Source organism: Apostichopus japonicus, chromosome 6 (genome assembly GCF_037975245.1).
Source record: "Apostichopus japonicus isolate 1M-3 chromosome 6, ASM3797524v1, whole genome shotgun sequence".
Taxonomy (NCBI): Eukaryota; Metazoa; Echinodermata; class Holothuroidea; order Aspidochirotida; family Stichopodidae; genus Apostichopus; species Apostichopus japonicus.
The window spans coordinates 16,898,602-16,917,082 of NC_092566.1; the positions used below are offsets into that span (position 1 = coordinate 16,898,602).

Below are 18,481 nucleotides of genomic sequence, written 5' to 3' on the forward strand. Positions count from 1 at the left end.
CATCTTTCATTTTGCTGTTGCAAGATGCATTTACCAAAATATTACCAAAGTTTGAAAATTAATATCTGTGCGATATAAAGTGCTATGGGGATGTGCAGGAAATCCCTTTTAACATGTTATAGACATTAACAAAAAATAATACGAACGGGAAGACTAAATAATTCGATTCTCCATAAATTTTTAGAAAGAAACTTATGCAAGACGCTCTTTTTCATACAGGTCGCCTTCTGGTTCACGAATGGGGCCACTTCCGCTGGGGACTGTTCAACGAGTACCCAGATGAACAAGCCGATCAACAATTTTACAGTGAATTCTTTTATTCTTCAATACGAGAGGAGTATCAAGCAACAAGGTAAGTTTTGCACTTTCAAATAACGCAAAAGCACGATTTGCTGGAAGCAAATTTGTTTCAGCTGATAAAAGCCTGATTTTGATATCCGTTTTCGGTGGATTTTTGTTAGTATAACTCCATAGGGTTGTATATAAAAAGTTTGGCTATAGTCAAGCTTTATTAGAGGTAATGAACTATTTCATATAAAGTAATAGTCAACTTTTAATTTATCATTTTTGAACTTTGAATGTGATTATTTGAAAACTTTGAATACAGTTGGCGACGAAATCTTGACAACCGAAAGCAATCATTAAAATCCAATTTATTGGTTCCGATGCTTTGCACTTTTAGCAAGTTTAAAAGTAAACAATAAATTTGAATGAAGATAAAATATATATATAACAATATGGATGGTCTTCAAAGGAATATGCACAATTCCAACCATCCTTAGTGGTCTCTATGACATAAGTTGTAACTGTTATCAACAATTTCCCTAAAACAGCTAAAAAAATCTCTGTTCCATCCTTGCGAGATATCACATTTTAAATGTATTCTTTTCTTTCAACACATATAAGGCTGAAGACTTGATCAAGTCTAAACACGACATCCTCGAGCAGCATGTGTTTCAATTATCTATGTTCCTATCTATTTATTACTATATGTTTATTTTCTGTAATTGGGCTTGTGTTTTGCAAATACTGAAACTAAAACGTTGGACCTATTAACATGACCTTTAACGGTGGTTTCAGTGTTAAAACTGTCAAGAACTTCTCTTGACAATATGACAAGAAAATTAGAGAGAAAGTGAGGGGGCGGGGGGGGGGGGGGTGGGCAGATCCGAGTAACATTAATGACGCCCGTACAGGCATGCGCATATAAACATAAATGGCAGCTTCCGGACAAGACTGTTAAAACATGATTTCTCATAAATTAAATGATTGGCCTTTTTTGTATGGGGGGGGGGGGGGAAGTTCTATGCACAATGTATCATTGCCATATACAAGCCATATATATCATGGTAGGTGTTGTGTATATAAATCCGCGATGTTGAAATATTTCATAACATATTTACTGTATAGGAATCACATTTGGCTGAAAGTCAAATTTCTATGGCACGTTTACCTTAACGACGCAGTTTGTTTTGCTATAAACATGTTAGCAAGTTACACCCAAGATTATAGACTCTATCATAATTAACAAGGTTGGGGAGTCAACAACTGTATAAATTGTATGATACCAACAATGAAAGAAAGAAGTCAGAGATAACCGATATTGTAAAATCATCGGTAATAGACGTTATCTTTGAAGCACCCGCCTTCTAAGCAAATATGTCGACGTGTATAGTGTATAGATAACACAAAAGGGAAAATAAGTGTGCATGATGATACTGGACAAAATGACGATAAGTGTGTGTAAATATAAGATTACTCAACAATCCACTGAAACCGTTTGACGTGGTGAACAACTGTACTTGAGTGATATATATATATATATATCTATATATATATATATATATATATATATATATATATATATATATATATATATATATATATATATATATATATATATATATATATAGACACATAGATATATAGATATAGACAGACATATAGATATATAGATATAACTAATAATCATAATAATAAATATTATATATATATATATATATATATATATATATATATATATATATATATATATATATATATATATATAACTGAATCAATAGATAGATGGATGGATGAATGAATAAATGAAAAAAATAAACACAGAGATACAGAAAAATTATAAATCTATTTTTATCTAACTATTTTGAATAACAGCCGTTCTTTCTCATTTTCCACAATACAGAAAGTGGTTTTGCATGCAACAGGTTCTCAGATTTGATTTACTTAATGCCTTGTTATTGACATCTACATTTTGTTTGATATTGTAGGTTATCATGTCAAACCTATAATTTACGGGTATTTCTACCCTATTGGTGACAATATTCCTGAAGATAAAGGCATTATGAAAACATTAAATTCTAGTTTTGTAACCCTTTATCCGTTGTTTATAAGATATGATACTACATATACCTTTCCCCTAAATATGGCCTCGCCTTGTTGTTCACTGATAGGGTGTAAATGAATGTTAATATACGTGAAGCCTGTCCTACTTCTAACATTAAAAAAGTTATAGAACTTGTTTTAAGTAAAGCTTTGGCATATTATCTTCTTTCATTACATTGCAATGTATGCATATATATTGACTAACCATCACCGAAGCGAGAAATTCTGAACATGAAAGATACAATTTTGCTTTAGAGTTATGCGTTTACGAACAAACCATAAAACCCAGAAATAAATGTGCTGCTTTCAATCTAGGAGATCTCTGTGACAATAATCAGTTGACTGATGCTTTAATCCAGCAAAAAACAATTTGGTTTTCGCAGGCCTGACGAGAAGGGGGTGTTGGTCAGGGTGTCCACAGCCCGCGGTCACTTTTCGGGCAAATATTATGATAAAGTGTATAATGCAGTCTTCTTTGAATGACGTTTTATTTCAAAATGTCGACTCATACTGACATAACTGTGTCCGGTGACGGTCCTGGATCTCGAAGCCCATAAATGTTCTATTTAATTATTAAATGAATATATGTTGTCATTTTACATCGTTACTGTACGTGTAGTCGTCATAGAGTGTTTGGTATATATAGGCCTATAGACCAAGTTGACAAAAATTAGTTTGTCGTATGCTTAATCTTCTCTGTCTATGGTGTATGCATATTATTGAAAATTGTGGGCGCTTAACTTGAATGCCGCCCTTTAAAACTAAATCGGAATAGAAAGTTGGAAAGCTGTTATAACTATACGTGATTATTATTATTATCAAAGCAGTCATTCTCACTTTGCGCATTCATTGTATACAGATGTTCAGCGGAATGGGACGCCGTCAACATTGTTTTTGATTCAGCGCAAGGGACATATCGCGAGTGTGTTGGAAATAGTTCCGTCGGTTACGAGGACGGCTGCATCAGTATTCCTACGCCTTACCAAAATAGGACCACCGGGTCAATCATGTACGGCTATACAAATATCGAACAGGTGAGATACGTACTAAAAACATTGCATTGTATATGCTGCTAGGAAGGAATGTATATTTGTTATTACTATATTGTTACTACTCATAAAGGAATCACACTTCGGTGAGAACGTTATCCATTTGACACACACACCCACACATACAAATATATATATATAAATATATATATATATATATATATACATCGTTACGTTACGTGTTAAGGAAATTGCGAAAAACGCATGGCTCAGTTACATATAGTATAGTATAGGCCTAGTACATCAATATACGTATGAAATGAGAGACGGTTTGTTGTTGTCTGACGTCACGTGATTTTAAAATATGAATAAGAAAGGTGTGGTTTGCATGCATGAATATTTGGGCAAACAATTTTGTAAGAAAAGGCTAATTACTCGTTAATTAGGGTTGCATAGTAAAAATGCTATCATTAATCTCTCTTTCACCAATGGCTTCTTGCTGATATGTAAATGAATGAATACAAATTCCAGATAAACGCAATATAGACATTTTATGGAAGTTATGTTAGCCTACCAATACCTGCAAGTACGTGTCAGATATTCAAGGTCTACCATACCCACCCCAGCTCATCCCATTCCAACCCCTCCATATAAGACCGAGAGGCAACAGCCCCCCCCCCCCCAAAAATGGGTCAATTAACGTCGGTTTTTCTCCGATTTCTCAGATAACCGAATTTTGTGACAACGATACAACGGACGAATCAAATCTTCATGTGGCTGGAGCACCTAACAAACACAACCGAATATGTGACTTAAAGAGCTCGTGGGAGGTGATGAGGGAACATCCAGATTTCGCTAGTAAGCTTGCATGAAATTAAATGTCGTTACAATACATTAAATTCATTTGACGTTATATAGAACAAAAAGGAGCTTGGAGGCCTAGTATCGGCCGTTTTTGTATTGTTTGATAAACTAGCCTTTGTCAGATGGGAGACCTGCATATAGGAGAAACGCGGGAGAAAGGGACGTTGAAGAACATAATACATTAACACTTTTCGTGCGTGCAGCTCCTAAAATTAATTCGACCTTTTTCTCCCCCTCTCTCTCTCTCTATTTCGTTGAGACAGACACATTCATTGCAGATCGCATACGTTTTAGTAAACGCCTAATGTGCCTTTAGCACGACTTAAGAGTTGGTGGTAGTTATCTTTAAGTTTTCAATTCGTTTTCAACATGATCGAGAGCCTAACATGGGTAATTCGTTTATTTGTAAACACTTATGGGTGAGATTGACGTCTTCATGAGTTGGTCCAGGAAAACCACAGTAATTTCATGTTAATCATGATAATCGGGCTTAAAAAATAATAGATAAATAAACTTATGTAGTCGCTGAACCACACTTTGTTCTTACTTCAGTATTGGTACGGTACAGGTACGGTATAGTTGAATATCCTCACTTTAGTTTTTACTGTCATGAACCCCGACAACGTTCGAGAACTGGGTTGAGTTATGGGGGGGGGGGGGGCGGGAGATGAGGGAGTCAGACCAATATTATGTGATTACAATGATGCCCTCGTGAAATACATGTGGGTAACCTTTAGGGATCATCCCTTCTCACTGATAATTATATTAATCGCTATAGTCCCCTGACGGGACCGCCGACTTTACGCTTGGTTCAGTTAAGAAAGGAATGTGCTGTTTCAAATAGATTTTGCCTTTCGTTTTACTTCTTGGCCAAAACAGGCGTAACTATAATGTTTAGTAGATTTCACCGGTTAACAGCTGTAGGTATTGGGCCCAGGAGGAGGAAGGGGAGATGATGTACACTTCAAGCGCTACTTTAGGTATTGTCAAGTTAATTATTGGAATATACCTGTATGACTTTTAACGAAAACAAATCGATGCGTTACGACCGTCACAAATTCAAACAGGAAATGCCATCCTCACCGCATATGTTACACCTACCCTATTAAGTTATGTTACACATATATATATTAAAATTCATTATGACATAAAGGATGGGAGATGCATACCGATGTTTATTATTTACCTTTTTCTCCTAGATAATGCAAATCCTCCACAGAATCTTTCAGATAAAGATCTATTACCAAACATCGTTGTTGCCCGCGTCAGACCTTTGCGTTTGGTACTGGTACTAGACACGTCCGGTAGCATGGGGGTAAGATTTACATTATTTATCGAGTGTATATATCGTACAATCTTGTATACGTATACAGTCTTTTACGCCGTATCAATGGCATCGAATATTAAAGAGGTTTTCATCATGTCCCGCCTTACGCCCATTGTAATTAACCAACTTCCTATAGTTATTCTTTCCGTGTGTGCGATCAGGCAAGTTCTCTGCCCGTGACCAGTACGAAGAGCTTTGTTTTGAGTAAGTTACCGCATCTATTATCCACTTTCCTAGAATGTCCAGCCGATTCACACAGAGATTACAGTAACTACTGTACATTTTTCACATTTGTACCACAGTACCAACTGGATCGTATACTGATAAATCTTATACATCGGTAGCATGTGCTATTTAGGTTTACAGTAAGAACTGAGGATATGTGTTATAACAAAATGGATTTGTTGGGTTTACTCATATGCCCAGTTCTTACTGTAATCCTAATAGCACATGCTACTGATTGATAGCACGATCCAGTTTTACTGTGGTACAAAAGTTTAAGATTTAGAGTAGTTACTGTGCTCTCTGTGTGCAATGCCAGTCTTTGGGTCCCGTGTATTTGGGGAACTACAAGCATTTGCTCTTGTATGAATTCGCAATCAGAAGCCATCTTGTACATATGAATGTAACCAGGGACCACACACCCCATTAACTTTTATTCGATACAACTTAAAGCAGCATTTTGCGTTTGGTCGCCGTTTGCTACTCTTTTGACATGTCCATCGAGTTCTTTTTACATATATCAATCACAAAACAGCAAGATATTAGCCAAGTTTTCCCCTGCCAACAACGTATATTGGCGAGTAATTAAGGATATTTGCAGATCATAAGAAAAGTGTCCACGACAAATTCCACATTTAAAATTAATCGCATACAGTTCCCCAAACCCACTAGTTTGAATTAAACCAATGACTTTTATGCCACCATTTGAAGTAAGATTTAAATAGATAAGCTAGTTATGAATGTCGTTATGGCATCGTGGAGTCAGTGAGGTTGAGAAATATCATAGCAAAGGACGCAAAGTCCTGCTTTAAAAAGCGGCAAGGAAATAAATATTCAGCTGAACTATAGCGTTGCGTGATCATTTTGCGTTATCAACAACTTTGTTTAAACATTTGCTATAGAGTGTATATGTGCATGACCTTTATATTTGATTTATAACCTTACTTACCGAATGGGTCATATAGCGTTTTCTTCAACATATGATTTAATTAACAGGACTATAATCGGATAGAGAAGCAGGCTGCGGCAACTATGAACTTTATTATGACTACAGCCGTCGACGGTATATCACTAGGTATCGTAGATTTCGATAGTACTGGGAAACAAATCAGTGGTTTGGTGAAACTCGATTCAGAAGACACACGGAGAAAACTTGCCCAAAAAATCCCACAAGAGGCTCAAGGTGGTACATGTATAGGATGTGGACTAGAAGTAGCCCTTGAGGTAAGCTCATTGTTATTTAGATATATGTATAGAATCAGATAACAATAATAATAATACTCAGTAGTTACTTTTACGACACTTAAGCGACGACAAAATGTGGGAGAACCCAGCAAGGGCTTGTGGATTACAACTTACACATCGGGTAGCTTCCAGTTCAACTCAAAGTTGGAATCTTTCTCAATGTAGAAAGTCATGTCAGATGGGAAATCCGTAGATTGCTCTTGGATGAAAACCCACCTTACTATGATCCGGCCGGATATCGAACCCGGAACCTCCCGATTGCTTAGCCTCAAGGCTTCAAATGCAGGCGCGTATCCAGGATTTTCTAACCCGGGGGGCGCGAATTACTATCTAAGCGGAGCGCCACCATCGGTTGGCGCGGAGCGTACAAGAAAATTTCTGGTTTTGATACCCCCCAGATCACCGGAAATGGCACTTCTCGGGCTTGAAAATGAGCAACCAGATGTACACTTTTGCTTGAGAACCAAGTATTTCCCAAAAGTTTTTTCCATCCATAACCTTTTTGAAGATTGTCACCAGTCACACATCATGTTCGACCTCATTGCATGTCCTATGGATGATTGCTTTTGTAGGTTATTCTATGTCACGGCCCACAATATCCGAAAGCCCCACTTTTGAAGGTTTTAAGCCCATTACTTGTTGAGAATTTGAAAATTCCCTTTTCTCGTGAATAAAATCACTTGAAAACATACCCATAATGTTGCAGAAAATTCAATCTATAGACAACCAATATAGAAAAACCTCCTTGAACCCCTAACAGACAGGTGAAAATTGAACGAGTAGAGGAAAGTATGATGAAGAATGTTGGTGAGGAAATTTTGTAAAATTCCGACACAGTTAATTTATTGGTGTATAAATATTGCAACCTCTTATAATGGCTTTTACAAAACTTGGTTGAAGGAACAGAAAAATAGGAGATATTTCCGATATCAGGTATATCGAAACCGAACACTTCACTCATAGGCGTAGGTCCCGTAGGAGGCGGGGGCTGCAGCCCCCCCCCCAATTGTTTTCCCATTTTTTTTGGGCACCTACTGAAAGAAAAATAAATAGCAATGAATAGCTTAAAATGATCTCCTTGGTAATTGAAATAAAGTTGTAAGCTTGGCCGACATTACCTTTGTAAAAGAGAGTTTTGACATAAATGGATCTGTATGGTTTTTCTCCATCTACATAAGACATTTGGTTGTTTACATTAGCATCCGGCGGTATACTGTGCAACTTTGACGGACCGTGCGGTAGACGATGCCATACAATGTAATGACCGATCTTGCCTATATGATATTGGCATCGACATGTTGAAAATTTTGGCTTTTTTTCGGGCAAGTCATTACAGCCCCCAAATCCAATCTGGCTCCTACGCCTTTGACTACACACATTGACAGTTTTTGAGGCTGTACATCGTGGAACATGCATTTCAATGCTCATTGATATGATGTTATATCTGCTCTTTGCTTTACAAATTCGAACAGGCGTGTAGCGAGTAATTGCCAAGGGAGGGCGAAGCCTGTAGGCAAACTATCTAAGCGAAGCGCCACCATGAGTTGGCGCGAAGCGTACAAGAAAAATTTTGGCCGAAAATGCCTCCCAGATCGCTGGAAATGACACTTCCCAGGCCTTGTAAGTTGCATCTAAGCATTGTCTATTTTGAAATTACTAGCGATGTCGTAAAGAAAATTTGCTCGGGGGGGGGGCGGTCGCCCCCTTCCCGAAATGCGTTATGTTCCCCGACGACTCGGTCGAGCTCAAGTACATTAGTGAGAGAGGAAAAACGGAAACGTCAAAAATGGAGTTGTCGGGGTAAGGGGTAGGGTGAGGCGCACACCCCCTCCGTAATCCTTGATCTGTCACTGGCTACCCTGTGTATATAATAGGGATCTTTCTCTTCCCGAGGTCTTGGCTATCTTCTACTCCTTCCTTTTCTCCTTTTTCTCTCTTTTTTCTTTTTCTTTTCCCTTCCTTCCTCTCCTCCTTTTCTTTTTTCCCCTCCTTTTCCCTTTTTTCTTCTCTTTTTTTTCTCCTCTTTTCCTTACCCGGGGGGCGCGCGCCCCCAACGCCCCCCCTGGATACGCACCTGAAATGCTACCGCCTTTATCCACGGCCACAGCACCGGTGTAAACTTTCAATTTGTTATTAAATATAATTAAATATTAATACCATTTTCAAACAATTATCGTCTTCATTTTGTTTTACAAAGATATTACAAGGCGGCGGCCAAACGGCTGAGGGTGGCATTGTAATTCTGATCACAGACGGAAAAGATAGTGGTTCTAATGGCGAGAAAACGACAGCAATGAAGTTAAAATATTCAGAGCTTAGGGTGAAGATAAACTCTGTCGCTTTTTCGAACGATGCTGACACAGTGGTCCCAGATTTGGCATCTGCAACCGGTAAGTGTTAACATTAAATGAAATCAATCAAAAGTTCAAAGTTATTTAAAGTTCCGTTACCGCCAGAAAATTGGCGAGTGATGACGTCATTACTATAGCCTAAATTACTAAAAACTAGGACTTCGTCATCTTCGGTCGATCAATATACAGACAAAATGAATCAAATTAACGGCCGATAATGGTTTGAAACAATTCACAGAAGGAAATGATTGTATTCCATAAATGGTCCTCGCCTTGTGGACAATTTCCGTTCCTTCTTTTTCTGCAACAAATTAACAACACAACTAAATTGTTTTTTAACATCTTCGTCTCTTTTTCAGGTGGGCGTTTTTTCCTTCAAACGGATGACATTGGCTCTACAGGTTTGCATGATGCGTTCCACGCCACAGTCGAGGGTCAAGGATTGTTTCAGGAAAGACCTTTCCAGGTATATACACCTATCACGTACACTGGCAGAGGGTGTCGACAGTCTGGTCAACTGGTCCCTTCCGGGGGTGGGGTGGGCGCTAAGATGTTATGTCGTCCAGAGGAGTAATCTAAGGGAAGGGGTGGCCCTTACCCTTTGAGTATGGGGGGGGTGGGTGTAATGCAGGCTACCTAATTGCATAATGGTGTTATACTTTGCGACTTTGAAACAATGCTGAAGATTTGAGACCGTTTAGCTTGTACCAAACATACATGCTATTTAGCTACGTACTGTATACCCTAGGATTTGTGGAATATTCTTCACGACAGTAAGGGGGGGGGCGGAAGTGTGATCCCGTGATCTTATTCAAACTATAGTGCAATTCGATAGCCTTGCTTACATATTTCTAATCAGTGGCGGCGCCAAGGGGGGGGGGCTTGGGGGGCTTTAGCCCCCACTGAAGTAGTCAGCCCCCCATTAGCCCCCCCCCCCCCAAACTGAAATAGGCACAAAAAAAAACCTCATTGAAACAATATAGCCTACCCAAATTTTGTCAGCCATAACGCAGTGCTACAATGGTCAATGGAAATTTTGATGAATTTTGTTCTCATACGGCAATGTCGTGTGCGTTTCACAAACAGCGTGTATACAGACTAAAACAGGAGTTGTGTCAGAGAGCGCGATATAATAGTTGAGCAAAGGAATTGGATCTTTCACAGCAGGTAATATTTTAGTGATACGAAAACTGTGAATTGGTATCTTCCATTCTAATTTGACTAAAGTTACGCACAAAAAAATGCATATTTTTGGAGAAATTTTCAGGTGACAAAAGCCTCGCTAAATGCCACCATTTTGCATGTAGGCCTTTCCAGGATTGGGAAAAATTTCAAAAGGGGATCACTCAATCTTGTAAGCCACCCAAAAAATTGGCTCAGCCCCCCCTCCTTAGCCTCCCCAACTAAAAATTCCTGGCGCCGCCACTGTTTCTAATCTATACTGCAGTATCGGTATTCCAATAGCTAACACCGGCAAAAGGAAGTCTAAAACATGTACAAATTGCCCAATAATTAGAAAGGAAGACGTGGTTTATAGGTTTAAAGATATCAAATAGATAATTCATGAGGGCTAGGTGTTTTCATGATAGTATAAGTGTTATTATTGAGCGTTCTTAATGAGTTTAATTGGTTCGTTATCTCAACAGCTCTTTACGGAATCTATAAGTGCAACAGAAGTTGTAAATGAAACATATGATGTTTTGATAGACAGCTCCATAGGACATAGAACAACAATTGAGGTTATTTACTATGAGGAAAATGAGGACACAGGTACGTTCATTGCGTTGAATAAAATTGGATATAATGTATGAGTGTATATATGTATTAATAAATAAATAAATAAATAAATAAATAAATAAATAAATAAATAAATAAATAAATAAATAAATAAATAAATAAATAAATAAATAAATAAATAAATAAATAAATATCTATATTTATATATATATATATATTTATATATATATATATACACACACACACATATATATATATATATATATATATATATATATATATATATATATATATATATATACATACATAGAGAGAGAGAGAGAGAGAGAGGTGGAGAGTTGGTTGGTTGGCGTCTATCTCGGCGCAGAGTGCTCTATGTCCCGTGTACAGAGCGGAATATATGTTGTCTGATGATCGCTCAACGCGTGGAACTCTGAGTTACAACTAGTAGTGTTCCACTAGTCTCAACATATTATATATCTATATATATATATATATCTATATATATATATATATATATATATATATCTATATCTATATATATATATATATATATATATACATACATATTATGTTTCACATTTACGAAACAAATGGCGCCCAAGCTTACCTATATACATGAAAAGCTAGCACGCCAATATGTTGAAACTATAGCATGTTGGCGATATGTGCACTACCTAAGATAAGAAAAAAAAAGAAAAAGCATAAATAGGCGTTACGTGGAAGCTTGCACAATATACATCATGCCTGAACATTACCACAAATTTAAAGTAGTCCTGAACCCTCCAATATAAGAGTGACTGTGCAAACTTCTTTATCATTACCGCGAAAAGAACCTCTGGCCAAATTCAACTTTGCTGATTTTTTTCACTCTCTCTTCTTTCATTTTTTCTTTATTACGTCGGAATTTAGTGATTAACATGACTGTCGTGTCACCATCCGGAGATGTCATCACTTCGAACAGTCCAGAATACCGTGAAGAACGTGAATTTAAATTTATCATTATAGAGATCAATGACACGGCAGAGGTAAATACTACATCTCGTATATAGGCCTATATGTGTAACTAACGATGGCTTAATAGGGGCATAGGAAAGAAGGTTGACTATTTAAGAGGTAAAAAAAAAATGTTTAACTTTTGACTTTAAATGCCAAAATGTTGAGATACAAAATCATTTGTTTTTAGATTTGGGGACCCTTCCTCTACCCCCTATTAAGCCACTGTAGTAACTTAACATGAACTTCATTTTTTTTAATTTTCCGTTAGACCAGTTCATTTTTTTTTCTATAAAAAAAGTTAACAAATCTGGTCTGGTACCATATGCGAAAATTTAGGAAAAACACAACTACGTTGTTCGGATATCCTATGTTTTGTCCGCAATGGACAATGAAATTAAAACAACGGTACTATACATGTGCACTAAAAGAATATGTAAATATGTGGTGGGGCTATGAAAGAATTGTTTGATAAGTCGTCTCTCAAACTGTTTCAATTCTTAAAAATAAATTCGTTTCTCATGAATCACCACACAGCCTGGCTGGTGGCATTTTTACTTCGACGAACTGCTCGGAGTATTGGAGGTCCTTGTCAGTGTTTCGTCAAGACAACCACCCGGAGGCGCTGGAGCAATCACTGCTACCGCAGTGATGAACTCCGCAGTTACGAATGTCGAACAGGGAGAAAATATGGTCATCTTCTCTGAAGTCAAGCAAGGTTCTTACCCAGTCTTGAGGTGCAACGTTATAGCAACCGTGGAGAGACCCGATGGCGACCCGATTCAACTGGAACTATTTGACAATGGTGCTGGTAAGTTTACGGAATCGGTGTTGTTCTGCAGTGCCACCGAGCATATGAGAAAATGGTGGCTTCTTGGCGATACCAAAAAGTTGGATCAAACTAAATATAACGTCATCGTCTTCGACATTACTACACGAAGTCATTTAGTTTGATGACTTCGTTATCGAATATGTCAAATGGTAACCTTTGCTTAGATGTTTAGATAAACTAGATGTTGGAGATAATTGGTTTTATCTGCTCAGTTGTTAATAACCAAACAAATAGCGAGAATTCTTAAAGTTCATGTTTTTCAAGACCAACTCTTAATGCATTGGAATTAGGGCTTAAAGGGACGGAAGGAACCGTCCTATCAGACATAACTTAGTACATGCATGGTAAATGCTATAGTATACAAATAATGAATGGTTATGAGTGCAATAGTGCAAATATTTCATGAGTTGAAAGATGGAATGTTCCATTCAACTCAGCTGCGCCTCGTTGAATGGAACAACATATTATATTAAGATGGGTAAAATGCATTCATGCAACAGATTGTTTTGAACAGACAGGTTTCTCTGCTCTTTACCATTGAAAAAAATTGCTACCAAAAAAGGATAACCCATGGTTCTATTTCATAGAGTGGATGTTGCATGCAATCAACGAGCAATTGACCAATCAAATGACCAGAATTCATTTAGGTGTTGTATAATAGAGAATATTCCAATTGTAAGCTTGCTTGAGTATCTATAACGGGTACAACAAAAAGGGCAGTAACTTGCTCACAAAAAGGCATGTTTTTCTTTATGTGTGTCTTACATACTCCAATAGGAGCTGACTTAACAGCCGGAGATGGAATCTATTCACGGTATTTCACGGAATATGATGGAGAGGGATTTTACGGAGTTCAGGTCACTGTACACAACGCAGACGAAACGGCTGTGCTTTCAACACAAGGAGAAAACGGGCAGTACTTTTCTCTGGCGCAACCTTACGTGGATCCTTATCAACTACTGGACGGAAATATATCTCAAACGGGTAAGTTTAGCACGAAAGAGTGACCAGTAGGTAATCCGTTATAACCCAACGAAATTTGTTTTATTTACATTCGCCTAGTGTGATCGCAACGTCTTTGTGTTGTGTAGCCTACTCTAAATTAAAATGACAGTTCTTCAAACTTTCTTATTTAGTATTTTAATTTGGACAAAAATAAACCGTTTATCAGAATCTTCTTTTTTTACAAAACTATTTCATTTTTCAGAAAATGATCTTATGCTACTGCCTGGTATGCCACCACCAGCTTTCAACGAAACCAAAGCTCCACAATTTATGAGGCGCACATCTGGAGGGTCTAACCGAGTACCTTCGGTCCCAACGGGTGATTTTTTGCCCCCCTGTAGAATTCGAGATCTCCAAGTGTCGACTTCATCGTACAATGACAGTTTAGTAATGTTATCTTTTACAGCTCCAGGGGGTAACCTTGATTTCGGTAAAGGTAAGACCATGAAACAAATATTATTACAATAGGAGAAATTATTCTGCCTCGATAATCTCCTTAGTTTTCTTTGTCTCAATTCAGTTCCGTTTATGCTACTGTACTTCTTCTTGTCTATTTGTAAATTAATTAAGCAGTTACACAAGTTTGTGACTCAAACGAGGTAGCCTTCTGCGCTTTTGACCTCTGACAGTGACACACAGTGCACAGTAAACATATGCGCTATTGTGTACATTATGTATATAAATGTGCTCTCACAAGTCAAAAAGTCGCAATTTGTTATTTGCGGGGGCAAAATACAATCAAACAGAATATTGGTTCAAGAAAACGTCACTCTTTTTTTCATTGGTTGTGCGACTGCCTGTTGTACTTACTACAAATTGCATCTTTCCACGTATGATTTGCAGTAAGTAGGCTACAATCCCCCCCCCCTACTCTCTCTCCCAACTTTCGAGGTGTAATGAGTAGGAATAAATTGCTTTAGGCTGCCTCATAGACAGTCTAGGTGACCCTAAATTTTAGACAATTGCGTTATAGAATTAGCCGTATCATTGTTTTGCTTTCCGTGTTGTATATATTTGATTTCACAAAATGACATTAGTTTGGCTTCGCAGCGACGGTTTCCCAAAACCATTTTCCAGTAGTCAAGTTTTCTTTCTCCAAATTTCCTGCAGCACATCGGTACAGCATTCAGTCATCACTGAATTTATCTCGGGAGACGGCATTTGACATTCAAGAGACGGATATTCTCGAGGGCAACCTAACCATGCCGCAAGAGTACGGAAACAACGAGCAGTTTGTAATAAACGTCAATTTAGCACCTGAAGAGAAAAGTGTTGCAGTTATGTACTTTGCAATAACAGCCTATGACGAAAACAATAACACTTCGGGATATTCTAATATTGGTCAAGCTACTTTCAGAAGGTACATACCGGCTTACGTTCCTTTACCATCATCAACGACCGAGACCACAGCATCTATTAGAATAACGACAAGAGGCTACCATGTCACCACTGATTCTCCTGGGAAAATTCCAGTCGTTACTATTAAGTATAACTTAGAGGTTATATTGGTGTCATGTTTATCCGCGGGTATTGTGTTGTTTTTATTAATATTTTTCGGAGTTGCCTGTTTCTCAAATCATCTCATTAATCTTGATGTCAAAGATCAGAATCAACAACTCGGTGTTTCAAGAGAGGATGCACATCAGGATATGGTAAGTATTCCGACGACTTCATTAGATAAGATCAGTACGGTATCTTCGCGGTCTATCATGATTAGTTTTGATGGTCCAAATATCATATCATCTGAGATTCACAACGCATCGACTTTGGAAGAGGTTACAGAACTCGACAGTGATTCCTCTAGCTCGTCGTGGCCAGAGGCTACTGCCTGCTATCCCAATTCAACATATGGACAATGTAATCGACAGGTACTATATGTAAGTCCAAAGTATGACCCGAGCTTTGATGCAAACAATATACCAGGGCAGTATTTCTGAGCGAGAAAGCTTTTTCTGGTTTTATTTATCTTGAAACCTTTGCCGTCCAATATGATCTCTATACTTGAAAATTTCCTTGAAGTACAGTTGGCCACAAGGCCTATTAACTAATTGGCTGTTAATGTTAACGACTCAACAAATTAACAAATCTAAGGCAGGTTGTGTCTCCAATAATGCCCAATCTCTAAAATACTCTCTATACAGTATATGCCAAACTTGGTACTGGCGCCAAGGTCTCTAGCTTTAACAAAGTGATTTGTAATGTAATTTAATATAATTTTTCATATAATTATATATAATTTATTTATTTTTGAGCTGTTTATGTTTAGAGGAAGTAATTGCACACTAGTTATTATGTTACACATTGTAAACACATTTGAAATGAAAGTGTCTTTTGTTTTTTAGAGGGGGGGGGGTTGGGGTGGGGTGGGGTCGGATTTGTTAGTAAACTCAGAAGTCCATATCCAGATTTCATTTTTGCTCAATATCAAAACCTTTTTCTAAAATGTCTTTTAACAAATGTTCCAGGTATTTGTTCATATAGGCTATGAAGAAAACATAGTGATAGGATGCTTTTTTTCCCTCCCTTCCTCCCCATCTCTTTTTAAATCTATTATATATAGATTTTTATCCTTCTATTTTCTAAATGTATTCATTCATTGAGATATATGTTGCCAATTTTCTACATTCCAAACGTCTTTTAATCCTATCTTGGCAAGGCCCAAAAAAGTTTCAATTTATCTTTGTTTACCAATATTTATACCTCACGATCCTGTCAATACCGTATATACACTGTATATAATATGACAACATATTTAGTTTTATTGCGTTCACTTTAAAAATGAGGGCGACATGCATGTAATTTGTATTGGTTTAACCTGTTCGTGGTCCATTTCTATCTTTTGTGATTATCAGTTGTGAGAATAACATGCTCTCGCCATGCATGACAACATCATCGTTTAAAAAAAAAGAAGAAAAAAAAAAGGCAAACCAAAAAAGAACATTCTAGCTGACGTGCTGGCCTAAGTAAACTTTTTTATTTTTTTGTCCAAATAATTTTAAACACATAAATCTCCACAATGACATTTAACCTTCCTTTGTATGGGGAAAACATGGTGTAATATTTTATTATGGCATTGCCAATGGAATAAAGAATAGCTACACGCATAGATAGTATTGCAGCAATAAATAAATCAACATTAAATGTATTATATCTAATATACCACAAAGTGTTAACAAGTTGCGTTGCCATTGTTCTTGCAACTACTAAGTATATATATATATATATATATATATATATATATATATATGTATGTACCATAGTATAAAAAGTTCAGTATTTGCAGTATACTGCTCAATACAGCTGCAGAGCTATAGATATAAACACGCTATTCCATAGCGTTGGATCGCGATGGAATATCGTGTTTATACATATATCTTTATATATAAATATAATATATGTATATATTTATATATAAATATATGTTGCCTAAGATGTATTATATTTCATGTACAGTTTTATACCTACTATATATATTTATACAGATATCTGTACATAAAAAGAAAGAAATTATTTACTACTATATATACATGGGCTATGTACATTTTAACACGTATATGTATGAGGAAAGAGCAAACCTAATCAACCACTTTTGACATTGCAAATACTTGTGCTTTTGATATATATCACATCTATGCCACTGAACCAAATATAACTTGTTCTATTTGGGAAATGGTTTACAAACTAATAACAGATGTCTGTAGTAAGGTCAATGTGAGAAAAGGAGTAAAGAGATATTACTCTCTCTAGTAGTTATGATGACTATATGTCATCATAACCACTGGAGAGAGTTATATCTCTTTAGTCCTTTTCTGTGGCAAAATTCATAGTGGCTTTGTGAATTTTGGACTTGCTCAAGTCTTCAGTGCAGTTTTCTAATGTACTTAGAACATTATATCTGCCAACAGAACATGTTATCCTATCACTTTGTCTGTAAAATGGTAAAGTAGTTGGTTAGGTCTGTTTCTTCTTTAAGTTTGTATTGAATAATAACTATCACTGTACTATATTTTAAATGTTTTACTTCATGATCTGAAATATTTCATATATCCATTAGAAGAACTTTCTGCATTTGGAATACACAATCAGATGATTTTCTTCATTAGACATTTTCCGTACTCTTTGTGACTTTTTACAAGGAAAGATTTCTCTTTCATGCATTCAGCCTCGTTAGGGAGTGGTTGGCTTCTAAATTCACCTCCGACTGACTTAGGTATGCGCTTACATGGAAAGGCATCATGGGCCTGTAGACCTGTGACTTACCAAATTGAATGTTAAAATCCCTGGCTGTCAATGGGTTGGGGGGGGTGGAACCCCTCCCCTGCCTTACCTGGGAAACGCCTCTGCTTCGTAAAAGTAAATCACACCACACGTACAGTATTTCTCAATAATTACTGAGTCTATAATCCTAGCTCATTTATGTTGTTTATCAACTGAGCTGGAATGACATTCTATGGGATGGTTTCAGTCATACCTTCCATAATATTCAGTGAGTTGATATTATTTCCTGCTTTATGATTCCTGTGTCTAA

The 18,481-nt window shown here is 37.0% G+C and overlaps 1 protein-coding gene across 1 annotated transcript in view; it reads left to right on the forward strand.

Moving 5' to 3' along the window:
- The window catches only part of LOC139969125 (calcium-activated chloride channel regulator 1-like), a 40,514-nt gene extending 23,674 nt beyond the window's left edge, over positions 1-16,840 (forward strand). Inside the window, exons 3-15 of the mRNA XM_071973938.1 lie at positions 220-352; positions 3,245-3,419; positions 4,100-4,232; positions 5,438-5,553; positions 6,784-7,011; positions 9,230-9,422; positions 9,743-9,849; positions 11,030-11,153; positions 12,033-12,148; positions 12,654-12,927; positions 13,726-13,932; positions 14,156-14,389; positions 15,064-16,840. Of these exons, the coding sequence (XP_071830039.1) occupies positions 220-352; positions 3,245-3,419; positions 4,100-4,232; positions 5,438-5,553; positions 6,784-7,011; positions 9,230-9,422; positions 9,743-9,849; positions 11,030-11,153; positions 12,033-12,148; positions 12,654-12,927; positions 13,726-13,932; positions 14,156-14,389; positions 15,064-15,890 (2,867 nt within the window). The 3' untranslated portion in view covers positions 15,891-16,840. The remainder of the gene's footprint in view (positions 1-219; positions 353-3,244; positions 3,420-4,099; positions 4,233-5,437; positions 5,554-6,783; positions 7,012-9,229; positions 9,423-9,742; positions 9,850-11,029; positions 11,154-12,032; positions 12,149-12,653; positions 12,928-13,725; positions 13,933-14,155; positions 14,390-15,063) is intronic.
- Positions 16,841-18,481: the final 1,641 nt, after the last annotated feature.